General features: G+C 58.1%; 2 protein-coding genes across 9 annotated transcripts; one reads left to right on the top strand and one right to left on the bottom strand.

Annotated features, from left to right (window-relative positions):
* CCNB3 (cyclin B3) lies at positions 1-4,826 on the top strand. Of its 4 annotated transcripts, none has more exons than XM_066559360.1 (12): positions 1-295; positions 911-1,029; positions 1,100-1,195; positions 1,356-1,474; positions 1,951-2,053; positions 2,370-2,471; positions 2,635-2,727; positions 2,983-3,120; positions 3,559-3,714; positions 4,003-4,152; positions 4,321-4,451; positions 4,602-4,826. In XM_066559360.1, exons 1-12 carry the CDS (start codon positions 292-294, stop codon positions 4,672-4,674), a joined length of 1,284 nt encoding a protein of 427 aa, XP_066415457.1. In that variant the 5' UTR covers positions 1-291; the 3' UTR covers positions 4,675-4,826. The 4 variants fall into 4 exon arrangements, with proteins under 4 accessions (XP_066415457.1, XP_066415458.1, XP_066415459.1 ...); XM_066559361.1 differs by having other exon boundaries at positions 2-295; positions 2,373-2,471; XM_066559362.1 differs by having other exon boundaries at positions 13-295; positions 1,112-1,195.
* A 163-nt stretch (positions 4,827-4,989) lies between these two features.
* On the bottom strand, positions 4,990-25,800 carry DGKK (diacylglycerol kinase kappa). Of its 5 annotated transcripts, none has more exons than XM_066559354.1 (30): positions 25,708-25,800; positions 24,560-24,804; positions 15,582-15,692; positions 15,386-15,466; positions 15,054-15,158; positions 14,712-14,844; positions 14,419-14,525; positions 13,871-13,996; positions 13,620-13,722; positions 11,990-12,152; positions 11,785-11,893; positions 11,477-11,616; positions 11,260-11,341; positions 10,681-10,772; positions 10,319-10,418; positions 9,831-10,071; positions 9,502-9,600; positions 9,292-9,391; positions 8,811-8,918; positions 8,262-8,358; positions 8,076-8,183; positions 7,823-7,936; positions 7,556-7,690; positions 7,304-7,470; positions 7,066-7,183; positions 6,892-6,978; positions 6,683-6,799; positions 6,501-6,603; positions 5,855-6,024; positions 4,990-5,437 (listed from the first exon to the last, which is right to left on the bottom strand). In XM_066559354.1, the coding sequence occupies exons 2-30, from the start codon at positions 24,755-24,757 to the stop codon at positions 5,363-5,365; spliced, it is 3,489 nt and encodes a 1,162-aa protein (XP_066415451.1). In that variant the 5' UTR covers positions 24,758-24,804; positions 25,708-25,800; the 3' UTR covers positions 4,990-5,362. The 5 variants fall into 5 exon arrangements, with proteins under 5 accessions (XP_066415451.1, XP_066415453.1, XP_066415455.1 ...); XM_066559356.1 differs by having other exon boundaries at positions 5,855-5,985; XM_066559358.1 differs by having other exon boundaries at positions 5,855-5,982.
* Positions 25,801-26,393: the final 593 nt, after the last annotated feature.

Genomic DNA, 26,393 nt, shown 5'->3' with positions numbered 1-26,393 from the left:
CCCGCAGAACGGATTTAAACGGCGCCTGCTCCCACCAATCGCTGCCCGCCCGGCTCGGCGCTCGCCCCGCCCCTGCCGCATACTCGCCTTTCCATTGGTTATCGGCGTTGAATTTTAAACCCTGCCGCCCTGCCCCTTAGCAACTGCATCCCTCCGAGCCCGCCGATTGGCCGCCGCCTGGCATCGCCTCGCACTCTGATTGGGCGACGCTCGGCCAGTGCTGGCCGGCCGCTACCGAACTGCTACTTTCAAAAGCGCCGGGGCCGGAGGTGCGGGCACAGCGGACCGGGCATGGGTGAGTGGGGAGGGAACATCCCGGGCATGGGTGACTGGGGGGGATCCCACTCGGTTATGGGGGAGTGGGGCCTCCGAGGGCTGCGGGGGAGTGGGCAGCGCTGGGGCCCATAGTTGATGGCAGGCGTGGAGACCCTGGAGGATGCAAGGGAGTAAAGGCTTCCAAGATCCCCGGCTTCCCTGGGAATTCCGGGGGATGCAGGAGAGAGGGGAACTTTGGGACTCCCGACTCCCCCAGGGGACCCTGAGGGTTGTGGGAGAGTGGGGATCTGCAAGACCTCCAACTCTCCGAGGAAGTGCAAGCCCTTGCATCCTTCTCTGGGATGCAGGAATCTGGGAATTGCCTGTCCCCCCTACCACCTCACCCAGAAGAGTGCTTTAGGTGGTGGTCTTTGGGGTCTCTGTCCCTTCTTCCCTGGGAGCAGCTCTAGCCAGATTTGTCCCTCGCCTGGGCTTGTCTTGGGGCACCACCCACCTGCCGTGCTCAGGAAAGGGGTCAGTGCTGCTGTGCTAATCCCCAGGAGGGATAAACCTCCCCCTGTGCTGCCCCAAGCTGGGAGGGTGTCCCTGGAGGCAGGTGGGCAGTAGCCCCCATCACATCATGCTTTGCCCCCAGCTTGCTCACAGAGACCAAGGGAAAGGATGCCATTGCCACGCAATGCCAAGATGCTGACCACCAAGCAGTCCCGAGCAGGCAAGGCAGGTCCTGCTGCAGAGAACATCGATCCTGAGAAGGTGAGCACCGAGCCAAGCGAGAGCTGCAGGGGGGGCTCCTGTGGGGCAGCTGACCACCATCTTCTAACAGCTTCTATTGCAGGAGGAGAGCTGTCATGCCAAGCGGTCTTCATCCTCTCCCCAGGGTGGGCCCAAGAAGAGATCAGCATTTGGAGACATCACCAATGTGAGTGCTTCTGTGAGGGTAGGGGGTCTGGTGTCCCCTGTGAGCTCCCCATGGTGGGGGGCATACCCCATGCCCATTAGGAAGAGGAGAGGTCTCCCTGCAGGGCATATCTTGCTTTCCACTCTGCAGCCCCTGTATGCCCCTGTTCTGACCCAAACAGGCTCGCAAGAACCAGGTGGTGGCAGGGAAGAAGGAGTCTGTGAAGGTTGCTCCACCCAAGGCGCAGAAGACACATAATACCTTAGGGGTGGCCAAGAACAACGAGATCAATCTAAAAAAGTGAGTAGCTGGGGGCAGGGGTTTGCTGCAAACTTGTCCCATGGGGCTTCCCTTGGGTGATGGAGGCTGAGCCAGATGCAGGAGGGAACTAGTATATCTACTATAAATGGCATCAGGTTGTGGCAGGGGAGGGTTAGGTTGGATATTAGGAAAAATTTCTTCCCCAGAAGGGCTGTCCAGCCCTGGCACAGGCTGCCCAGGACAGCTGTAGAGTCACCTTCCATGGAAGGATTTAAAAGTCGTGTGGATGTGGCCCTTGGGACATGGTTTAGTGGTGGGCATGGCAATGCTGGGGGAACTGTTGTCCTCAATATCTTTAAAGGTCTTTTCCAACCTAAGTGATTCTAGAAGTCTGTGGGGATATTTTAGGGGTGGTTTTGCCCCTTCCTGAAGCAGCAAGAGTCTCTGGAAGGCCCCTTTTCAGCCAAGAAATTTGGTCTTCTCCCAGCAATGATTTATGCTCTTTTCCTTCCCAGGTCAATGAAGAAAACTCCTCCAACAGCTCCTACAGAGTCCAAAGTGGATCCTGTGCCAGAGAAGCCAGTGTCTGTACAGGAACTGAAGCCCCCTGAGCAGAGGGTAGGGACCCTGGGCTGCAGCATTGCCCCAGGCCCATCACAGCACCACTCTGCAGCTGCCACTAGTGCTACTCAGGCACCAGGCAGTGCTCTGGGCCTTGGAGAGACTTCAGCCAGGGTGATGAAAAGCTGGGGAGGGCAGGCAAAGTGCACCACCATCTTGCTTCAAGAATCATCCCCTGGGAAAGAGTGGGGCAGGGACTGCAGGGTGATGAAGGCAGGTGGAAAAGGGGTGTGTAGAGGAGCAGCAGCCTTGCCCCGACAAGGTGACTGGCACTTACAGGGCCTCCCCCTTACTGCTGCCTCTTCCATACCAGCAGGTGCCAGCAGTGGAGGACATTGACAAGGAGCAGCTGGGTGACCCCTACGCCAATGCAGAGTATGCCAAGGAGATCTTTGAATACATGCGGGAAAGAGAGGTGGGTGATGCCTGTCCAGGGGGTGACAGCCCTGTCCAGGGAAGGAATGACTGCAGGCAGGGCCACTGACTGCTCAGAGGCTCTGACCACTGCACAGGGTGAGAAGGGGCTTGTTTGAAGGTGGGGATGTTTGCCATGTCCCTGACAGCTGGTTCTTTGGCAGGAAAAATTCATGCTTCCTGACTACATGGAGAAGCAGACAGACATCAGTGGGGACATGCGTGCTATCCTTGTGGACTGGATGGTGGAGGTGCAGGTGAGAGGGCACAGCTTTCTGCAGAGCAACCCCTGTGCTGCCTTTGGCATGTGTGACCTCTGTGCTAGCAGAGGCTCCTGCAAGCATTCCCAGCGCAGAGCTGATGCTCCCCCTGTGTGGGCTAGGGATGAGCCTACATCCCTCCCTCTGAGCCTGGCCCATAGGTACCCCTGGCCTCTGTGAGACCTGGAAGGGGCTGGCCAGGCCTAACTTCTGTCTGACACTCTGTTCTGACCCCCACTCTCATTCTTGAAGGAGAACTTTGAGCTGAACCATGAGACACTGTACCTGGCTGTGAAGCTAGTAGACCACTACCTGGTGGAGGTGGTGAGCATGAGAGAGAAGCTGCAGCTCATCGGCTCCACTGCCATCCTCATTGCCTCCAAATTTGAGGTGACTCTTTGTGTACTCTCCTGGGGTGCAGACTCAGAGGGGCTGTGCCTCTATGATCCCTGGGGAGGTTTTAGGGAAGGCCAGGTTACTGCCCTGAGAGCTGCCAGGGTGGCATGTCTGTCATGTTCCTCCTTCCTGTCCCAAGGGCTGCAAATACAGTCATGATGGGCTGAAACCTGTGTCCTGGTGTCACTGGAAAGCCAGCTTCTCTCTGCTCTGCATAGACCATCAGGATACCCTAGTTTACTTAATGCAGGCATGGAGCTCAAGCCAAAGGCTGGAGGAGTATGGGCATGACAAAAGTCCCACAGGGTGTTAATAGTCCTTGCTGAGTCCAGCAGCACGTGAACACTCACAGGGCCTGTGGGGTGGCTAGGATCTCCTGAGTGAGGCCAGGATGAGCTCCCACTGGGGTGCTGAGCAGTTGTGCCCCTACAGGAGCGGTGCCCACCATGTGTGGATGACTTCCTCTATATCTGTGATGATGCCTACAAGCGGGAGGAGCTTATTGCTATGGAGATGAGCATCCTCAGCACCCTCAAGTTCGACATCAACATCCCCATCCCCTACCGCTTCCTGCGCCGCTTTGCCAAGGTGAGTGCATTCAGAGGGTCGGCTGGGTGCCCCCAGGCATCCCTTCTGTTGGCTCCAGGGGACAGTGACTCGCATCACTGGGGCTTCAGGCTCCCAGCTGGCAGCAAGGAAACTTCATCCAGGTCCCCTCAAAAGGGTTTGGGGTGTGAGGATGGTGGTCTGTGATAGGCTGGGTGTGTGTAATCCCTGACCTGTGCCCCAGAGGCTGCATTCTAGATCCTAGAAAGGCTGGGAAGGGGAGCAGTATTGCTCAAAAGGCTGAGCGCTTTCCCTGCCCACTGGCTGCAGTGTGCCCGTGCCACCATGGAGACACTGACGCTGGCCCGCTTCCTCTGTGAGATGACCCTGCAGGAGTACGACTATGCCCGTGAGAGCCCGTCGAAGCTGGCTGCCAGCTGCCTGCTGCTGGCACTTACCATGAAGAACCTTGGGGGCTGGGTGAGTACTGTCCCTGCCGAGGCACCCTGGGAGGCACTGCAGGGGGACGCAATGGACTAGTGAGTGGGGTGATGCACTAGGGCTATGATCAGATTTGGATGCTGATAAGGGAAGATGATGACTGTCCTGTCATTGAGGGCACAGCTTAGCCCTGCTGTCCCCTTGCAGACCCCTACACTGGAGTACTACAGTGGGTACAGTGCCCAGGACCTGCACCCCCTGGTGAAGAGGCTGAATTTCCTGCTCACATACCAGCCCCGTGACAAGCTGAATGCTGTGCGCAGCAAGTACTCACACAGGTGAGAGCCATGGGGCTCTGTCTCAGGCCTGTCCCTGCTGCAGGGAGTGACACCACTGGTGTGCACCCTCGGCTTCTGTAGGGATCTGGGAGCACTGGTGGATGGGTGTCAGGGCTGTGGTTGAGCTCTAAGCCAATGTGTTCCTTCCAGGGTCTTCTTTGAGGTTGCCAAAGTCACCCCCATGGACATGCTCAAGCTCGAGGAGACACTCACTAGCTCCTAGCCCTACTCTGTGAATAAGCCTGTAAATAATGGGGTACCCTCAAGCAGGGTGGTACCATGTACATAAGTAATAGTAATTTTAACTGAGGAAGAGGCGGGGGAGGGGGAGGAAAAAAAGTCATGTGTAACTGTTAATAAAATGTATTTGTTGTACATGCTGGCACTGGAGCCCCAGCACTGTACTTCCCTGTGTTGTGATGAGACAGAGGGTGAGAGCACGGTGACTGGTGGGGACCAGGAAGCTCAGGGTGAAGGCTGGAAAGGTATTCTCAATTCCCTCCTCCCCACCTTCCCCTTAGTAATGACACTATGCAAGCAGCAGCAATGCGTATCTTCTCTCCAAATATTTACACAGCATAAATACCCACATGGGGAAGGGGAAACTTTGCTTTGGCTCCAGCTTGAGCACACAGCGGGTGGTCCCAGGTGACCACCTGACCCTGATCGGGCGTGACTGGTGGTCAGACCACACACCTATCAGGGTAGACCTCTGCTTCAGTGTCCCCAGCCCCATAGGCTGGGGGAGAAGCAGTGGCCCCAGGGTCACTTGGGACAGAGTTAAAGCGAGGCAAGCAGGGAGGGCTCCATAAATATGGGGCAAGGGCAGGGACCTGTTCCCCTACCCAGCCCCTGTTCCCTGGGGCAGCACCCACCCAGCACCTGGACTGGGCTGCTGCCCTGCTGTCAGCCTAGGGCAGGTTGCTGAGTTCCTTAATGGCCTGAAGGATCCTCTTCATATGGCCCACTTTGGTGATCCCCAGGTCCTGCAGGAAAGAGAAAGAGGAGGCGATGCATTTGCAGGGCCTTGCAGCTCTTCGCCCTTGCTGGTAGACAAGCCACAGGTTGGAGGATGAGGCACAGCCCAGCTCTCCTTGCTCTCCCTTGCTAGAGCATAGTGCTTGCTTGAAGCCCACTGTCCTCTTAAAAGCGCATCCCCATGCCTGAATGCAGCTGAGGGTCGGGTACTGCTGATACTGTTTTGGATAGGTGTATGGAGCCTTGCAAGTTGGAGGACCAAGGCCACCCTGCTTCCCTGCCCCTGTGCAGAAGCTGCACAAGCTCAACTCTGCAGACCCAGATGTAGGGCCAACCTGCCACCAGGAAGGATAGGGAGAGGAGGGATGGAGGACACCATGCTCCCCAGGGCTGGGAGTCCCTCAGGAGGCACAAGGGGATTGTACCTTAAGGTCTCTCCTCTCCAGCAGAATCAACTCAGAGCCTTGGATGTCATGCCGAACAAAAATGTCTCTGTATTCCCCTAAACCAAGCGTTTCCAGCCAAGCTGCCACCTCCTCGGAGCCCCACTTGTCTGCTAGCAGGGAGGAAAACCACAGTGGTGGACTGCTGGGGCCTGTGGAGGCAGTGGGACACAGCAGCGCAGGCAGCAGTGATGGCAGCCTGTGGTCAGCAGACAGCATACCCCCTCCCACCCCTGACTCCAGCAGGGCCAGAGGCCACAGCCCGCTCGGGCTGCAGAGGTCTCTCCTCTCCTTGGCTTACTTATGGAGCACCTGAGCTGCTCCCCCTCAACCAGACCCCCAGCTGTGGACAAGGGACTTACCCAAAGGTCTGAGCTGTACCAGAGCCCCCTTCTCCCCCTAGCCAAGGAATTATAGGGTTGGGGTGCTCTGCATGTCTGATACCAGAAAAAGCTTTAAGAGGCTCTTGGTGACAAGGGTGCCACCCTCAAGCAGCCAGGTTCCCCTTTCTTGAGGATTCTTCCCCAGCATTCCCAAAACAGGAGATTGAGGTATAGGTCAGCACAGGGGGGTCCTTTCTAGCATGGACTGCACCAGCTGTCTCTTCCTGGCACACTGCTCACTTTACCTGGGAGCACACTGTTGGCTTTCTGCTTCTGCAGCTTGTCCTTCTCCTTCCTGGGCTTGGGGATGTTGAGGCGAAGCTTAAAGCTTCCCTTGCTGGCACCTTCCTGTGAGAAGCCAGGCTTGGTGGGATGCTACAGCTCCCTGAGGCTGGGCTGTGCCAGCCCCCGGTCCCTGTGCACCCACCTCCTCAGCAGGGTGGGCAATAGGGCCCAGCCAGTGGATGTCCAGCAGCCGCTGCAGCTCCTGGCCTAGCACACTCAAAGGGCCCTGAAGTGCCTCCTCCTCCTGCGGCGAGTCCAGCTGTGGGGGACAGGGCCCATACCCAACCCTGCTGCCACCCCCAGAGGTAGCAGCCTTGAGAGGCTTTGGGTGCTCTCCAGTCCCTCACTCACCGCCTTCCCGTCCAGGAATGCCCTGGTCTCAGCCCACAGCTCTTTGATGCTCAGCACCATCTCCACAGCCATATTCCTGCTGAGAAACTGGGGCAAAGAGGGGGTAACCCCTTGAGCGGCAGGGCCCCATGGGGCCTGGGTAAAGGCTGCTTTACGCTCCCAGTCCCCGCTCACCTCTGAGGTGCCAGCAGCTTTGTGGGAGAGGGCTTCACTCAGTGCCAGGGAGCTGGCATTGACTGCATGCGCCAGCTCCTGCTCCATGGCTTTGTGAGCTTTGGCTGCCTCATGGATCCTGTGGGTGACAGGGGCTGGAGCTGCCAGGGCTCCCCTGGGCTGGGCACGCACCTCTGCATGGCCACAGCACAGTTCCCTTTTCCCTGTGCCCACTATATTCCCCTTCCCACAGTCTGACCTGGCAATGAGGGTCTCAGCGACCCGTGAGACCTGCTGCAAGAGGCTGCTCTCCTCCTCGGTCAGGTACTCCATGGACTGCTGGGAGCTGAGCCGTGGCCGTGTGGCTGCTCGGTAGCTCTCCCCTTTCTGCTTGTCCTCCCAAGACTTGAGGGTGCTTTCAAATGCCTGTGGGGGACAGACATGGCCCCTCTGAGACTGTCATACTTTCCCATGTCCCTCAGCATGGTTTTGCTGAGCTCCTCAATCTCACCCGGTCCCTTGTCAGCATCTGGGCTCTGTTCTTGTGCTGGATTTTGATGATGCCAGGTGGCTGGATCCAGGCCTCTCCATCCACCTGCACAGGTACACCCTCATCGCCCCGGATGGTGATCTTCACCACACGGCACTGTGGGGCACACAGCCCAGGGGTGGCATCAATAGCTGCCAGGCTGAGCAGAGCCACACTGCCTCAGGCTCCACTGCTGCCCCAAAAGTGTTCAGGCATTAGTTGTGGTCCTGCAGGGTACCTCAGCGCTACCTGTGCAATGCGATGGTGCTGGAGGTTGATGACCCGTGACACAGCCATCTGGATGCTGCCAAAGACTGCCACCACCTCCAGCTTCTTGTCATCAAAGGATGGAGCCCCAAAGTTCTGTAGAGGATCACTACACATGAAGACATCCATTTTCCCCCATGTGTGCCCAAGGCAGGGACACCCTAGCCCTGGGGTATCTTAGGACTGGGGAAAGGACATCACGCCACCCAACTCATCTCATGGTACTGACACTCACATTGTCCTCCTTGGTGCCTCCCCAGAAGTTGATGCCCCCGGCATAGCTGGGGATGTTGAGGACAGCAATGCCCTGCAGGCTGGGCAGTGAGATAGGCACCCCGTCACACTGCAAGAGAGGGCTAAGCCTGGGGGTCTGCTGTAACGCTGCCCCTCCCATCCCTTCCCAGTTCTCCCAGCCCTATACCTCCAGCTGTACCCGCTGCTCCAGGTTCTTGTAGGTGCGCTGCAGGAGCTCCTTTGTGCCCAGCACCCCATACCACATCATGTTCTTGGTGCGGCTGCTGTGGGGCAAAGTGGAACAGATGAGGGGCTGTGGGCTCCCCACTGCCTGTCACAGGGTCCACAGCCTTCCTGGGGCACTGTGCTGAACAGTCCCAGATGGCTGGCCCCACCTTAGTTTCCTCAATTCTTGCTACCTCCCAGAAAAGCCAAAGGTGCAGCACGTTGCACCCAGATTTTGACCCTTCCACGCCAGCATGGCAATGTCCCTCTCTCCAGCTGCAGAGCAAGTAAATCCCACCGAGTCCTCAGGTCTTCACCCCTTCTGGGGTGTTTGCAGCCTGCCACCAAGGGGTGCTCATCCCAGCAATGGGTACAGGTACAAAATCTGCTGCAGGAAGGATCTCCAACACAGTAGGCCTGAGTCACCCCCATGGCTCCCAGCAACTTGATGGCACTGGAAAGCCAGGGGTACATGTTTTTTCCTGGGGGAAATCTAGGGGTTCCAGCCAACCTGCACTTCTTGGGGTGCTCATCGCGTTTGTTGTTGAACTCCAGGGAGATCTTTGCATCCAGGCCAATGCCAAAGTAGTTATTCATGACACATTTCTCCAAGAAGTGTCTGAAATCAGCAAAGAGGGAAAGCAGGTTGAGCAGCCCCTGCGTATCGGTGACTTTGGGTTGGCACCAGAGGATGCGGTGTAACACCCACTGGAGCAGAGCGGCTGGCACTGGGAAGCCTGACCAAAACTAGCAGGGATGGCTGCTAATTTCCCTCAGTCATCATGGCAGGAGACCCATGGCACAGCCAGGACCTGCCTGCAGGTGGGAACACCAAGCTCAAAGCACCATCCACAGGCAGGCTCCCCCAGCATGGGCACTGCTTGGCCAAGGAGGGCCTGGTAGCAGGGATGCCACACTGGTGGGCAGCAGCCTCCTCAAAGGGGCAGCATGGTACCAGCTCTGCTCCGGGGCAGGCAGAACACCTGACTCACAGGGTGCTGGGGTCTTCAGGGAACTGCAAGCTGCCAAAGGTGTCTGGCCGGTCCAGGATGATGGAGGAAGACGCAGAGGTCACAGTCACCCGCCGGGAGCCTGGCCAGGGTGACAGGGAGGTAGCTGCCACATGGGTTCTCACCCTGAGCCCATCCCACAGCTCACCCCCATGCCCCCACAAAATGCCACATGCCCTGCTGGCATCTTACTGAGCTTCTCCTCCTCCTTGCTGAACTCCTCTGAGCTATCCTTGCTGGGGCCCACACTGCCCTGGTAGGTTTGGGTCTGCTTGTTCTGCTCATCCACAGCTGGATACAAAGAGGGACATGACAGGGAGTCTGTGCAGCCCTGTAGCCCCTCCTCATGTCAGGCCTGTGGGCTCATACCAGGAAGGGCCCAGGGTGGGGACACTGCTGCCATCCCAAGGATCCCAGGGGAGAACAAAGACATGGGTCCAGCACCAACCCAGTGTGGCTTCACAGCTCCTGACAGGTTGCTGCAGCAGCAGGGAAGCTGCCAGGTCCCACCACTCCCTCACCTTTCTCTGTCTGCTCAATGATTTGCCGCAGGGCCTTCTTCAGGCTGTTTGCCCGCAGCATGAGCTGCTCCTTGGATTTGAAGATGCGAGGCTGGGGGTTGGGGTTGAAGCTGCCAGCTTTCTCCTGGTCCTTGACATCAGCGTGGGTGGCCTGTGCCATTTCTTCAGGGACCATGATGGCCTGAGCTTCCTCATTCAGCTCCCGCACCAACGAGTCCAGCTTTTCATTCAGCATGGCGCACTGTGGGACACCTACCCCACTCAGTACCTGCCAGAAGCTGCTGCCCCCCACCAGTGCTGGGTGCTTCCCTGGGCACTATGAGTGCCTGGATACCCCCAAGCACCTGGACACCCCATGCCTGGGCACCCCAAGCATGGCACACCCCAATACATGCTCAACAAGGGCATAGGCCTGCGGAGCAGCCCATCCCCTGCTCACAGGCTGTGCCACCAGCTTGACCCAACCCTCCAGCTCCCCTGCAACACACCTTCCGTGCCATCAGCTCAGCCTCCTGCTTGTTCTCCGTCGCCCTCTTGTAAGCCCGCCCAACTTCAGTCACAAAGTCATTGACAGTGCCACAGAGGAACCTGCCAAGGGAAGTGGCTGGAGGTCAAGAGGGGCACAGCATGGCCAGCAAGGCACAGATGCCAGCCAGGGCACCTGCTGGGATAACACCTGCTGCTCCAGAGGGTCAGCACAGCCAGCATTATCTGCCAGGCACCAGCACAGCCATCAGCTGCTGGAGGCCAGTTGAGACAGCCTGGCCGTGGGGGGTGCAGTGGTCCTGAGGACAGGCCCCAGCCCAGCAAAAGGGGCTCCTGGCACCCCCATCAACAGCCCCCTCCTTACTTTGCAGAGGAGATCACCACTGAGTGCTTGTCTGACTCCAGGATCTTGGCCAGGTGGAAGGCAACAGAGTCTGCGTAATGGGAGATCTGGACCTGGGGGGGACACAGGTGGAGACAGCTGGACACCTGCCACCTTGTCATGTGCCCCGCTCAGGGATAGAGCTTTGCCCAGCCAGCCTTGAACTGGGGATGATCAGCCCTTATTCAGCCCACTCCCCACCACTGAGGGTAGCCATGCCCATGCTGCTGGGCAGAGGCAAGGTCAGTCACATCAGGAGGGAAACTGGGGCAAGGGGCTGAACAGGAGCACACAGAAGAGTCCAAAGCAGCTGGCCACTGGCAGGCTAGCTCTACTTCACCTTCTGCCTGCTCCCAACTGCATATGCCAGGCTGAGACCTGCCAGGGTCATTTCATTGCATGCAGCCAACTCCAGCCCCTTCAGAGCCCCAGTCCCCAGGGGCCCCCAGAATAACCTCTTCCTGTGCCATCCCTCCCTGTGTCCCTGAACTGGGTTGAACGGGAACCTGCCCTCCAGCCTGCCCTCCCCATCTCAAGCGCCCAAATGCCAGCAGTTCCCACCTGGATGTTGGAGTCCCCATTCTCCTCCTCCTTCAGTGCTGAGGGGGACTGCTTGGGGGCCTCATAGGTAAGCACACTCCACCTGCCAAACAGAGACCATGGCTGCTTGTCATGTCCTGGCCCCCTAGCACAGGGACAGGCAAGGAATTGGGACAGGCTTCCCAAGAGATGCCAGGGTAGGAGGGACAGAGAGACATGTATTCCATGCCCTGCTCACCGGTCCAGCATCTTGGTGGTGGCCCTTTCCAGCTTCTCCAGGATCTGCAGCAGCTGAGTGTCATCGTCACATAGGCTGCCCCAACCCAGGACCCGTGCAAGGTCATTACCAGTCCCCAGCGGCAGGACACCCAGCTGACACTGCAGGAGAGAGACAGAGTGGGGGGCCTCAGAGCAGCCCCCAAGGGCACCTGTGACACCCCCAACTCTGCTGTGCCCATTGCTTGGCAGCACCTGGGGTACACAGAGTGTGCCAGTGCTGGGGATGGTGCCAGCCTGCACTAGTAATGCCAGGCACTCCCAACTCACCTGCTTGTGGAGGCCAAGGGCATCAATCTCAGAGAGCACCCAACCCACGCTGCCATCGCCACCACACACCAGGATTCTGAAGGTGGAGAACTTCTGGAAGAGGCGCAGCCTGGGTGGCGGGCAAGGAGAGAGGGAATAGGTGCTGTGCCAGGTGCCCACTGGGATCCCAGCAAGGCAATTCCAGGGTGCTCAGGCTGGTGCTTACCCCAGGTGTGGGCCCCCATTCATGAGGTCAAAGACTTGGGCTGGGTTGAGGAACTGCTTGAACTTGCGCAAAAACTTGACACCCTGGTTGTCCCCACTCTTGGAGTTGACAAAGGCCAGGAGAGGGCTGGAGCAGGTTGAGGGGCAGGTGGCTTTCCAGAAACCTGCAGTAAGCCCAAACACATGAGCCCCAGCTCTCACTGCCCCCACACACTTCAGGAGAGCAGAGTATGGACACTCCATCTGTGCCAAGCCCAATCTGTGAGGTGCTGGGGCAGGAGGGGCAGTGATGGGGATGTCCGGGGCATAGTGAGGGGCAGAGGGAAGAAGAAGCACTATGCTTTTAAAGAAATGAGATGGGGAAAGAAATGTGCCCAAGGCAGAGTAGGATTGATGGTGGCCCAGAGCCCGCACCTGCCTCAGGCACTTCTTGTCTATCCCAGTTCCCTGGCTGGTGTCTGCAGGCTTCTTCCCTTGGCAGACCAAGCAATGCTGCAGCAGGGACCATATCAGCCATCATGCCATTGGCACCAGCCCCACAGCTATTGCCCTTAGAGCCCCATGGGCTGCAACCAGGAGCCCTAGCACCCCCACCACAGCAGGAGCATGGGGGTAACAGCCCCACAGCCCCCCCTCCTTGCCTAGCCACTGCTCCATCTCCACTCCCAGCCCAGCAGAGCAGTAACACAAAGCACTGAGAGCTGCTGAGTCAGAGCGTGGGCTGCAGCGGAAAAGCTTGCTGCCAGCAGTACTCATATGCTGCAGCAGGACAGCATGGCAGGACAAGGGGGGACTGAGGCCTTGCTAAGCTGTTCCCAGTCAGGTGGGCAACAGTCATAGCCACGGATGGCTGGGCTGCTGGAGAGGGACAGGGCAGAGATGCTGCCAGGGATCAGCCACCAGCAGCTGAGGCTCTGGAGCTGAGGAGCAGCCGCGTGATGGTTACTCTGACAGCATCCCAATGAGTAACAAGGCAAATGAGCTACCGGCTGAGCTGAGTGGTGAAAAGCAGTAAAGAATGAAGAAAGAAATATCCGGAGGAGAAGAACAGATTTTGCTTAGCGGAGGCCAGCTGGGCCCCTCAGGAGAAGGAAACAGCTGGGGGGGTCCCCCCACGCTCCACATGGCTTCTCCCTGCAGTGTCCTGTGCCAGGGCAAAGCTGTGCTCTGCACTACCAAAAAAACAGCTGAGCTTCAGACACTGAGAAATAACCCAAGCAAGAGCTTTATCCTGCCTTGAGAGATGCTGAACCATTGAGGTGCAACACAGGACAGCCCACCTCAGGGGTATAGGGTTGGCACTGCTGATCAGAGCACAGAGGCACCATGTCCTGAGCCACTGCAAGTGGTGACCTGGCAGGAGCAGCTAAAGCCACATGGAGGCAAGAAATGCCACCCCAAAGCCCACAGAATACCACCAAGCCCTGAAACAGAGTGCAAGGCAACAAGCAGCCTTCAACTAAGGGAAGGGCGTTGACTCTGGAGCCTACTGAAGGTAGTGTTCCTGCTGCCCCACAAAACAGGCACAGTGCAACAAGTCAAAGCCTCCAGAAGACCTCAGAGAGCTCAGAGCCCTATCCCAAAGAGCCTGTCCCCCCCACCAGACCAGCCCTGTGCCCTCCCCAACTCACCATCAGAATCGATGCTGTTCAAGGCAGTTGGAGGGATGATGGACACTTTGTACTGCCCCAGGGGGCACCTCTTGCCAAGGAGCTCCTTGCAGGCACTGTGAACCTGGGAATGCAGGAATGCCTGTATCAGCAGAGCGGGGGGACACAGCACCAAAGTCTCAGCATCAGCTTTCCCAGAGATGCACACAGGAGGGGCAGTGCTGTCTGTGCTGGGAGAGGGGTGGGGACAGGGTATGTGCGTATATTCTTACAATGGCCTTGCACCAGAGACACCGCCAGTCCTGCAGCCTCCGGACACTGCCACAGGTCCGGTCGCAGACAGCACAGCGTGCACTGACGGGCAAGTTCCCCTCCAGCCACTGATGGGGCATGGCCACCTGCAGAGAAGAGCAGCTACCAATAGCATCCTGCACACTGGAGGGAAAGATCATAGGCCACCTCTTTCCCCAAGCACCATGGAAGTGGTGCCATTTAGCAGGGCAAGGTGGGTCTGGGACCCCTCCCATGTCCTCTCATCCCTGCCCACCTGGCTGCTTGAAGCCATCAGCATGTTAGGCAGGGCAGACATATCCCCAGAAAATGTCTGGAGGTGGCCCCACTCGGACAGCAAAAAGGGATCCTGATACAGGCTTCCAGAGGAGGTGTCCCCAAGCTATGCCCCTGCAGAGCCAAGCCCAGAGGCCACACAGTGCAGGGGACAGCTACAGTTTCTTCCTGCTTCCTGATTTGGGCACAGCAAGGCTAGTTCTGATGGAGGATCTGTCCTGCCAGGATGCCTAAAAGGGACTCCCCTGCTTACCCCATCCTCATCCTCGATGATTTCAATGCCGATGGAGGCCAGAGTCGTCCACTTGCAGTTGTTTGTGGCTCTGACGGCACAGCGCTTGTGTGCCTTGAACTTGCAGACTGCATGGAGGGGAGCAGTGAGGAGCAGGGAAGGTCCCCATGGCATGCACATCCCTGGTCCCAAACCTCTCTGCATCTGGGCAGTGGGCATCACCCTGCACCACTCCTGCTCTGGCCCAGCCTTGAGAGGCTGCCCTGCCCTGATGCCAACTCCTGCCCACCTCCCAGCAGGACGCCAGCACTGACCTTCACAGGAGAGGCCATGGGAGGTGACCCCTGGAAGAGCTTCGCGGCACACGTTGCAGAAGGTGGGGCGGGCGTGGGAGCAGGCGTACCAGTTGTGCATGCCAGAGAAGTGCTCCATGTTGAACTGTGTGGCCTGGAGACACAGCCCTGCCCCATTAGTGCCTGGCACCCTCAGCCGGCACTCCCTCTCTCCTGGCATCCCGAGTCCCCCCCAGCCCAATTCCTGTCCTCCTTGTGGAGCTATGCCAAGGGCAACAGCTCTTTTCTGGCAATCAAAGGCACACAGAGGGAAACATACTCCACACACAAATACAGATCCATTCAGCATCCTGCCCACATCACCTCATGGATCTCCCACTTCTGGACAGATTTCAGGGCTGTGATCCAGTCCTCCATCTCCTTCCGGTTCTCCGCACATAAAATGAGCTTCCTGAATGGCGTGATCACCTGCAACAGCCACCATCCCCACGTTCTCTCGCAAGGCCACTGCCAGGCCAGCCAGAACCCAGCACAGACCCCAGCAATCTGTGGCCCACCAGTGCCACCTCAAGCAGCAGGAGGCCATGCTATGGAGTGCTCCATGGCTCTGGGGGGATGAGGGAGGTCTGTAGTGCCTCCCCACATGGTTCCAATGTCTCCACAGGGTGCAGTTGGTAGCCCCACACCTCCCTCACCGTGAAACTGTTGTTGATGTTCTTGGTGCTGGTCTCGGCCACACTGGCATCAGACAGGTCCACCTCATCAAAGATCAGGGACTGCGAGGGAGGAACCAGAGCCCCAGTCCACCAGGCAGGGATCTCTGTCCCCTCCTGGGCTGGCAGGCTCAGGTCCCCCCCAAACTGGGCATGTTGGAAGCACCCTCCAGCCTACCTTGGCATCCTTAGCATAATAAAGTGTCCTGCCTCGCAGCTTGAAGTATCGTCTCTTCCACCTCTGGAAGGAGCTCGTCTGCTTCAGCAACAGCCCCTCCTTTACGCTCTTCTGCAGAGACCACAGTGTCCTGAGCTCCTGTAGCCCCCAGGATTACCAAAGCCACTGTTTTCCCCTGTGACACCAGTCCCCGGGTCCCCAGGAGCACAGATTGGACATTCTGGGGCTCACTCTCTGCTGCATGTAGCAGGGCAAATTATGTTCCCTGCCTACCATCGCCTGGGCACTGGGCACTGCCTGTGATCTGGAAGGATGCTGCTGGGCATGGCAGGACTAGAAGATGCAGGTCTCCAGCAGTGCAGAGGCTCCACTGCTGATTCCTCCTCTCCATCCCCAGGGTAGTGCCTGGAGATCCTCACCCTGCTGCAGCTCCCTAGAAGCCAAGGGCAGAACTGGAGCCAGCAGAGCTTCCTTTAAGAGGAGACTAGTGCCCCAGAGATAGCAACTGCATCTTCAAAGTGGCATTACCTGGGCACTGCGGCCCCAGCCGGTTTGGAGAGCAGAGCTGGAGCAGAACTGGAGTGCAGCCAGCTCTGCCTTGCCCCCACAGCCCCTGGAGAGGACAACCTGGGGCTGAGGGTAGCCTGCAGCAGGCAGAGCATCCCCTGCAGCACAGTGCATCGCTGCAACCTGGCTGCCCGTTCTCTGCCCTCCCCGAAACACAGCACCTGCCAATATTTACCCTTCTCGCAGTGGTGTTTACAAGACTCAATTAATTAGTGTTTGCAACATGGCTATGAGCCTGAAAGAGGTGGCAGAGATGCTCTGGCACTGCCTCATCTTTTATTGTATCTTCTTTAAACACCACCGGCAGCTCTGTTCAGCTGCTTCTCTGCAATTAGCTGCCACAGTGGTTGCATCCAATCCAGGCACATGATGACAAGCCACATTTAACAGCAAATTATCACAGGGCATGAGGGCAAAGCGAGGGAAGCATGGCGGGGCTCTGCACTCCTGTGCCAACCCATGTGCTGCAAGAGGTGGCAGTCAGGCACCCATCAGCCTGCAAACACACCAGCCCCAGGTCTCAGCCTTAATCTACTGCCCCATGGGTCTGAACCAGATGGCCAAAGCACCAGGAATAGCAGAAGCCTTCACAAAGAAACTAAAATGCCATCTGGGGTGCTCCCTGAGCTTCAACTATTCAAATGCGTAACCCTCCTGAACCTCCTTGGGGCACCCACCACATTGTTCCCTGCTCTCTTCCAGCTTGGAGTTTGAAGAGGGATGTTTTAAGCCTTTATCACTTCCCAAGACTGCTGCAGAGTTTGGCTGCGGTCAATCAATCACCATGATGCCTCAGAATGTCAGTGCAGGTTCAAACTGCCCAGCGGTCCCCGGTGCCAGCAGTGTCAGCACCCCGGGGCACACTGAGTCCTTTTCCTGGCCTCTCAGCTGTGAGAGCACAGAGGGATCCCTCCAGTGGGGTCCAGCTGTGACCTCAGATCCACACACAAATCATGCACCCTAGCAGTCCTTGTCCCAGACCAGGGGACAAGCCAGGGTCCTGCCATAGCCTGGTGGGATCCAGCCCCAAACACCACATCCACCACACCTGGCTGCACTCATCAGGCACAGGTTCTGTGTTTGCTGCAGTCATTGCTGTTGTTGCAAAGGACAGGCAGTGTGTGACAGCAAGGAGTGGTGTCAGGAGCTGTGACGGTGAAGGACGAGGGGGCCATTGGAAGAAAAGGATGACAATGAGAAGGAAGAAGGGGCCTGTCCATGATGGCGCCTCAGAGCTATCACAGCAGGGGCTGGAGCCAGCTGGGCATGGGCACTCTGCCTGGCTCCAGGGCCACGTGGGTGGTAGGATACAGCAAGGACTGGCTGCCTAGGAGGGTGGCACCCACTCCTGCAAAGGAGAGTCAGAGCTGAAACACCCCCAGCAGCAGCAGCTCCTAACAGCAGCAAAAAGTCATCACCCAGCCCCAAGATGTCACAGTCCTGGCCCTCCCAGGGACAGAATGCAGCGGCCCTGAAAAGCAGACTCTCCCACCTTCACCTCCACACCCATGAGAGCTCTCCCACCTTCACCACAACACTTCCAATACCACGGCTGGGGGGACTGTGCCTCAGTTTTCCACCAGTGCAGACTAATCCCTAGCCATCCCAACACGGGGTGGCAAAATTGGTGCAGAGAAGCTCAGGGGGCACCTCTCCCCACGCCCACCCTTGTGGGCTGCTTTGGGCATCAAAGCCCAAGCCCTCTGTGTTGCCATGGGCAGCATTTTGCTGCACAACTCCTCAGGTAAGCAGCTGCCCATCCAGGCTCCATCGCCCCTGGTGTGTGATGCCACGTGGTACAGGTTCCATTGGTGCCCACATGGGGCCAGACAACTCCTCCCTGGGGAAAATAAGGCAGGTCCCCTTTCCAAAATAAGCCCTGGAGTCCAGCTGTCCCACGCTGCCTGGGCAGGCACACAAATCTGGGGTGACGGAGGGCTGTTTTGGGATCTCACTGTGGTAAGCCACTCACCTACCTCATTTTTTGACATGGGTCTCAGCCAGGAGCACCTGCTCCAGCTGTTGGGGCAGGGATCAGCTCCCAAGTGGCTCCATGGTTTTGGACCCCTGCTTTTGCAATGAACAACAGAAGGACACCTGAGAGGCACCTGATGGCCAAGGCCAGCAGCAGGCCCAGCCACACAGTGGGAATGCATGCTGCAGCACCATTGCTGGGTGAGTCAGTGTTTCCTCTTTGCAAACAGGAAAGGGGTGACAATGGCAAGGGCAGGCAGGCCATGCCAGGGTGGCATCACCCCTGCTGTGCCAGCTCCCCAAAGCCCTGTCCAGAGCACCAGGGTCACCACAATTGTATAGTAAGTGGCTGTTAGGTACCCTAGAGCTCAAAAGAGCTGGAGCTGAGCACCTGTAGCACAGGGACTGCCTCTTCTTCCTGGAGAGTTTTGGGGACAATGGGAGCACTGGCTCACTGGGCTGGGAGCTCTGCACTAGTCATTGCACAGCTGTAAAACACAGTGTGCCACCCACACCCTAAAACAAATCCAAGCTGCTCCACTCACCCCAACCACAGCTATTCTTTCTGGAAAGCCCCAGGCAGCACTGCAGGGAGCCTCAGCAAAGCCAGAGCTGGTCTCACCTCGGCAACCAAGGCGGCACACCCAGAGCCACATATAAACTGCCCAGCAATCAGCCAGACGCCAGCTCCCCTGTAGGGCTCTGTCCCAGCACTCCACTGCCCCATCCCGAGGTCCCTCCCTGCTCTCTACAGCCCAGGGGGCTCAGCACCAGCACTGGGGGGATCCCAGAGGCACAGGGCAGGAAGGGAAAGGTGAGAATGAAACCATACAGTGTCTGCAGACATACTACCACCTCCAGGTCAGATGCAGCTGAAGTGGCAGCAGAGCCTCAGAGGGGACACAAATGGGGTAAAAATGGCCCTGGGAGGATGGCCAGCCATGTGCTGTGACAGGACTGGGCTGGTTTCCAGAGGCCATCATGCCACAGGCTGCCTGTGTGCTTGGCACAAGCAGGGGGCTTGAACCGCAGTCCAGGGATTCTTCCAGGTCAGGCTACAACCCGAAATGCTGGCCCTTCCTTCAGCCCTAAAGCAGAGCCCCAGGATGCTGCTTTGTTCTGTTACCCCACTCTCCCAGCTCTGTCACCACCATTCCTGGCAAGAGCCCATTGTGAATCCAGGTCTGACCACAGCTGGGGCAGGAGGGTTTTCCTGCTGGGATCGGCTTGGACAGCGAAGCAGTGCCTGGAGAAGAGCCAGGAAGGTTGTTACCCAGGAATGCTGTAACATACGCCTCCTGAGCACCACACTATCTGCCCACACAGCTGGCCACCCTACACCACTCCTGAAGGGATATACTTGTCCCTGTGACCACACGATGCCTCACCCAGTAGGAGGACAGGGGAAAGAGGATAACTTGTCAACACACCGACCTGCATTGCACCAGCATCATTCCAGGCAGCCACCCTCCTGCTCCAAGTGCAGCAGCCCACTGGGCACAAGCCGGGGTCCAGTTGCATAAGAGCTCATCCCCTAGCTGAGCCAGCAGGCACCAGGACGAGCAGGCACCAGGCAGAGCAAGGCTGGCAGACCTCAAGCAGCCCTAGCTGCAGGGCTTCCACCAGCTGCTAGGCACCCCACAGGCTGGAGTCGGTCGGAAACCTTATCAAGCTTTGTGACACAGCAGAGCTCTTCCGGGACTGGGCAGTCAAGGGGCTTGGTGCCTGACAGGTGCTATGGCCCCACAGGCGCAGCTGCTCCCAGAGGATGGAGCTTTCTGCCACTGCAGGACCAACCACAATATCCCTTCCCTGTGCTGGGTGGATGCTTAAAAGGAGATTCTAGCACCAGTCCTGACAAGACCATTAAAAGGCAACAGACAATTAACAGGAGGAGAGGAATGAGGAAAGGAGCCCCTAGAAGAAAGGCAACCCCCCTAGAGCACATTATCCAGCAGCTGCTTTTTAGAAATGAGGTCATTCTTCCCTATCTACAGCCACATTGGTCCCCAAGCATCATGCTTGCAAGCATCCCGCATCAGGCCAACCTTTACTAGTTCACCCCTGCACCTTGTGCCCCAATGCTGGTGGGCACAGCCCTCCCACTCTGCCCAGCAGGAGTGGGAAAGAGCTGATGGACCAGAACGACATTCACATAACAGAAAAAGTTAGCATGGAGAGGGCAGAGTGCTTGAGAAACCTCACAAACATCCGGCTAGTGACAGTGGGGCTATCTTCACACCCCAGGCACTAACTTGGTGGGCCCTGATTAATGAGAGCAAGCCCAGCCTCTCTGGTCTCAGACAGTGTTTTCTTGTGTTGAGGTGCAATTTCCTATTTTTTCATTTCTGTCCATTGGCAGACACCACTGAGAAGAGCCTGGTTCCCCCTTTGCTGCACCCTCCCTTTCAAAAACCAGGGACTCTGTGGTTACAGTCTCTCCTCCAGGCTGAACAGTCCCAGCTCTCCCAGGCTCTCTCTGTATGAGAGATGCTCCAGTGTCCCACCAGCATCAAGTCTAGAGGGTGCACTGCCCAGGAGCCATGGTCCATCCTCCTGCTGCAAAAGAAAGGTTTCCAGGCCTGGCCCCAGCCAGTTCTACCTTCTTTCTTCATCTTTTGGCCAGGATTTAGCACTCAGTGGGCAACATTCCCCACAGCCTGGCTCTATAGCACTGCCTCACCAGGCTCCCTACACCTGCCCAACACCCCAATATGCACAGGTACAGCTTGCCTCATTCCTAGGGCACTCTGAGCCTGCAGGATGCTCAATACCTGCAGCAAGGACAAGGGTACCAATAACCCCACTGACCTCCCTGAGCCCCATGGGAGGATTCTGATGGGTCCCTCAGCCCCACCAAACAGCTGTGATGTATCTCAAGATCAGGAATTCGGGAACAGGATTCCCCTTTCCAAACAGCAGACAAGCCATGGTTACCCCTGCCCACCATGGCCATGAACATTGTTCCCATGCCACGGGCAACCCTGGATCCCTGGCATGCACCCCGCTGTGTTCCCCTTGATACCCCTACCTCCCAGCTCTGGTGCAATCACCTCAGGACCTGTCACTTGCTGAACCAAACAGCACTGCTGGGTCACTCTCTGCATCCACTCTGGGAGGCAGCTGCTGGGAGAGCTTGTGCTGAGGCAGTGCCGAGGAATGAACACCCCAGACACGCAAGCAGGATGTGACCCACCACCCCCATCAACTCAAATGCTTTGGTGAGCCCCAGAACCAGCCCCTCTCTCCCCTTCACCTTCTCTCCAAGCCCAGCCCTAAGGGAACCAGTGCTGGGAAACAGCATCACATCCCTCTCCCACTCTGCACTTGCACACCTAAAACCTGGTACAGGCAACTGGCAGCCCCCAGATGCACTGAGGAGGATTGGAGGATTGGGGGGGGGGGGGGGTTGGGGAATGTCAGCAAGACTCCATCCATCCTGGAGCCTTTCAGTCCAGTAGGGACACCTGCATCTGACAGCTGTTTTTGTCACTGAGCACAACGACCTTGCCGCCCCCACAGCAATGCTGGCACAAAGCACCCCACAGGGTGTCCATAGTTCCAGCCTGGAGGTGTGGAGTGGGGGGGATGTGATTGATGTGGAGGCTTGACAAAGGGATGCGGGTGCATGAACATTCAGAGTGCAGAAGCACTGGAACTGGGGAGCAGCAATCAGAAGGATTCAACAGATCCCAAAATGATCCTCACCTATTCCTGTCCCAGGGGCTGGACAACATCCTGGAGTGGGAGAAGCTGCCTGCTTCCATCACCAGACACCAAGGTCTCCCCAGTCAGTGTGGATGGGGTGGGGGTCCTGACCTTTCCCAGCCCCCCAACATGGCAGGCTTCTTTAGACCCTCTCAAGCACCCCACCCATCACATATGACCCAAACCTGATGCCCCACCACCTGTTGTCTCAGGAGCTGCCACTCTGGCACTGAACTCTCCCTTATAAACTGTGTTCTTTAGGTACCTGCCCCTGGGGTGCAGGCAATGCTTCCCTCTCCCTGCCCCAGCCCCACCTGGGTGCCGAGGATGTCAAGACAGGGGTGTCACTCAGGAAGGTGCCTGCCATGGCACACACCCTGTGGCTGTGGCTGTAGTGACAGGCAGCACATGTGCCATGTCAGGGCTGTAAGCCTGACCTGGGTGGCAGCAGCAATGTCATCCAAAAACCCTCATCTCCGTAGGAAAGGAAGGAGTCCATCCAACCAGATGCCAGGCTGGCAAGTGCAGTCCTGCCCATCTGGACCAGGGCAAAGGCATCCTCGGGAAAAACACTGAACCCCAACACTGAAAACACAGAGGTGGCAGGGGAGGCATACACAATTCACTCTCAGGCCCCTTCAGTTCCAGCCCTGCCAGCTCTCACTCTCTCCCCTAGTTCCATGGGCTGTTAGCCCAGACATGTCATTTCCACCTGCTCATCCATCATGCCACCTGCCTCCCCTGACATGCTGCACAGCATGACCTCCTGCATGGCTAATTGCTAATGCCAAGCAGGATTTGGGCAGCAACCACAGCAGGCAGAGAGACAGCCTTTCCCCACATGCAGCCGCTCAGCAGTGAGGCCAGAATCTGCTGGTGGTACAGGGGGCTCTGGCGATTGGGCTGTGGCTCAGAGCATGCTCGTGTTCCTGTGCTGCTGCTGTAGGACATGGGCATAGCCCAGCCATCTGCCCCTTCCCCTCAGACTTCCGGGCATTGATGGCTCCCTGTGATGTCCCTGTGCCCCACAGCACGGCAAGTGCTGCATGGCAAACTCTAGCACCCTTCCAGAAGGATGCTGAGGGCTCATACACAGAACTAAGCATCCCCATGATCCCACACACTGGCCTGGCTTCCCACTGTGCCTCCTCCCCAACACCCTGCACCCAGCATAGCCCTCTTCACCCACTAGGCAGCCAACTTGGAGAGGGCAGAGTTGATGCCAGCCTGCTTCAAAGAAGGGAAAATTGAGGTATGTTCCTTGAGCAGCCAGAGGGACTCAATAAGAGCCCCTTCAATGCCCCATGCCCCAGAAGTCTCTTCTGCCAAGTGGAAAAACCCCACAGTGCTAGGTTGGGAACATGCGATTTCCATACCCTTGAGCAAGTATCCTCTGCCCCACCTCACGCCAGTGCACCAGGCTTGGCACAACAGCCAAGACAGCGACAGCAGGAGGGGAGCCTGCCCCAGCCCCAAGCATACCCACTGCTGCCATCAGACCCACACTGCCTCATTCCCCTTCCTTCATGCCCTCAGCACCCAACACCAGAGTCCAGTAATAGCCCTCTTCTCCACAACTACATTCCTATGCTGTGTTTTCAGAGCTCTCCCCCACCCCGGAGCAGCACAGCCACCAAATCCCCACTGAGGAGAGGCTGACACTGGAAGCTGGCTGTAGGGGGATTTCTAGCAGCCCCCGTGTGCCACCCAACACTGCAGGCACTGCCTTGACTCATTCCACCACCTCCTTCCCGCAGCTGAAAGGTGGATGCAAAGGACCAGCATGTCATCCAGAGCATCCTCCAAGCACTGTGTCTGCATCCTCCCTCCCCATAATGTCCCCCCAAACTTCCTTCTCTCCCCACATCCTACCTGGCCATTCGGCCCAGGTTATTTCTGCCTGCATTGCATTTCACAGAGGTCCCTGACCTGGGACCTCTGACCATGCACTCCTGTTTGGCTGAAGGCACTACACCCCCTATTTTGTAGGGGTAATCTTGTAAATTTTGTAAGCTATCAAAATAGCTTTTTCTGAGCAAACTGTGATACACACACACACACACACACACACACACTCCAGCTGCTGTCATGCTAGTGGCTGGGAAATATAAGTGTCATGTCTAACCTCAAAGGTGTTCCCATCTGTCCAGCAAACCACCACTGGGGACTAGATCTGTGGGAATGGGACCTGCAGGGGAGCTGGCACAGCCAAATTGATCTAGGGCACTAGGAAAGATGCATGGTTCCATTTTGCCACCCACCAAGCCCTACACACACAATGCCTGCAGCAGGGTTTGGGATCCGAGGAGCCTACAAAACTGTCATGACCCTAAATCTCAGTCCCAGAGCATCTACGGAGCATCCTAAAAAGAGTCCTCTTCTTCCAGGGACAGGTAAGGGGAACCCAGGGGATACAAATGCAGCATGAAGGCAATGTGGTAGGGGCTCTCTGGGTATGGGAGACACCCTGTTCCTGAATAGTGGGATGAAATCTGTGCTTCACAGCCCCATGGGACCAATGCTGACACTACCACTGTGGGGTGTGCATGTTTCTATGTGCCCTCCCACAGGACACAGGGGGTCAGAACCCTGCCAGCTGTGGCTGGGCCAAGTCTGCCAGCAGCAAGAACCTGGTACTCATTTACACCCTCATAAACCCCCCTGCCTTGTCCTCAGCAGTGACCCCACATCCAGCCAGTCCCTCACCACTGGCATCCCCCACCCCTGACCTTGCTTCTCATCTGCCCCGAGGTGGAAACCTTCCGGATGAGCTTGTGAGAACTGTCCTCCTGCTCGCCCTCGCTGTCAGATGACTCCTCACCACCAGCCTCGGGTGAGATGGGTGCCAGCTTGTCCAAGTCCAGGGATGACACTGATTCCCGGGTCTTCCTCGAGAACAGGTCCCCAGGCACCAGCTTCTCAGCCATCTTCCAATCTGGCTTGGCTCAGAGCTCTGCAGCCCCTGATGACAGCCCTGAGAGGACAAGGACACATAGGAATGGAGGAAAAGCCCTGAAGAGGCATGCATGACCCCTCATCCTGTAAGGCTCTGCTAGCTGGGAGGTGCAGCCCTGAAAATCAAGGGAGATGGCGCATCCTTGCCCAGAAATGACACTCAGGGTGGCACCCTTGCAGGCAAAGTTTTCCTTCGTTGCCTTTTTTTCAGTGTCCCAACTATTCCTCAGCCTATCTGGCATCCCAACGTTGTCCCTGACTTGGGCACAGGAGACTGTGGTTGCCCCATGCTCGGGCATTGGTACGTTGGTGCACAGAGGGGTGGAAGCCATTCCCGCAGCCTGTGCTATTTCTCCTTGTTGCCCACCCCCGAGGTGCTGGGCTGTGCTCTGTGGCCGGGGACAGCGCAGGGATCTCCATGAAAAGCAGCAGCTGGACCCCACCATCCGTCTGGCTCCGGCAACTGGGAAGGGATGGGTGAACCTCCTGCGCCCATGGGTCGCGAGCCCTGAGCAGGTGACTGCGGGTGGGCTGGGATGGATGGGGGAGCGTGGGGTTCCCGCATGCGGGGGAAGCCGTGGCATCTCTGCCGGCCCCGAAGGCTGAGGAGGGACTGGGAGAGGCACCTACCTCAACAAGCGAGCCTGGACGGCAGCCGGCCCCACGCACCTACCACGGGCCGGCTCCGCCGCGCCCTCCCCCTTCCGCGCGGCTGCCGGCAACCGCGGTGCCGTCTCTCGGCGCAGCAACAAGCGTTGCGGGGAGAGGGGAGGGAGTGAGGGCAGTGCTGCGGCCCGCCCCCCCCCCCCCCCAGGTGCATTGCCTCCTCCAGCCCTAGGGCTGTCGGGTGCCGGATGCCCGCTGAGCATCCCGCAGCACGCCCGGGACGGAGAAGGCGGAGCGCCCCCCGCCCCGCACACACCTTGCACGACCCGAGCCGCCGCCGCTGCTGGTGCAAGGTCGCTCCTTCTCCGGCCCGCCGTCCGCAGGCCCCCCGGCCCCGCCAGGACGTGCCTCCGCAAGCGGCCCCGGCCCTGCCCCTGCCGCAAGCCCCGGCCTGCTCGGCACGGCGGGCGCTGCTGCGCGGCGCGGGCGGCCCACGCACGGCCCCGAGCATGCGGGCACAGCGGGCACCCGCGCGCCCCCGCGCGCATCCGTGTGCGGCACCCGCGCGGGCACGGGAGAGCTCGTGCACGCACGTGTGCGCTGCCCGCCCACGGAGGCACGGCGGGCACACCCGGTGTGGGTGTGCTCACGCACATACGTGTGCACAGGCTCACACATACACGGGGAGACACGGCTTCCACCGTGCACAAACGCATGCTCCCCTCGCATGGATACATGCATGGGCACGGGAGAGCACATGCACCACCCACGTGGGCAGGGCCAGCACATGCATAGGCATCACAGCCGCACATGCGTGTGTACCGTCCACATAGGCATATGCACAAGCAGTCACAGATCACACATGCCTGCGCACCCCAGGCATGCACCCTGTGCCTGCACATAGATCCATGTGGGCATGGGCGAGCACGTGCACTGCCACTGTGGACATATTTGTGCATTCCTCACATGGACAAGGGCAGGCACACTGCTTGCACAGGTGAG

Source organism: Molothrus aeneus, chromosome 14, assembly GCF_037042795.1.
Source record: "Molothrus aeneus isolate 106 chromosome 14, BPBGC_Maene_1.0, whole genome shotgun sequence".
Taxonomy (NCBI): domain Eukaryota; kingdom Metazoa; phylum Chordata; class Aves; order Passeriformes; family Icteridae; genus Molothrus; species Molothrus aeneus.
This window is presented reverse-complemented; position numbering and strand designations above follow the sequence as displayed.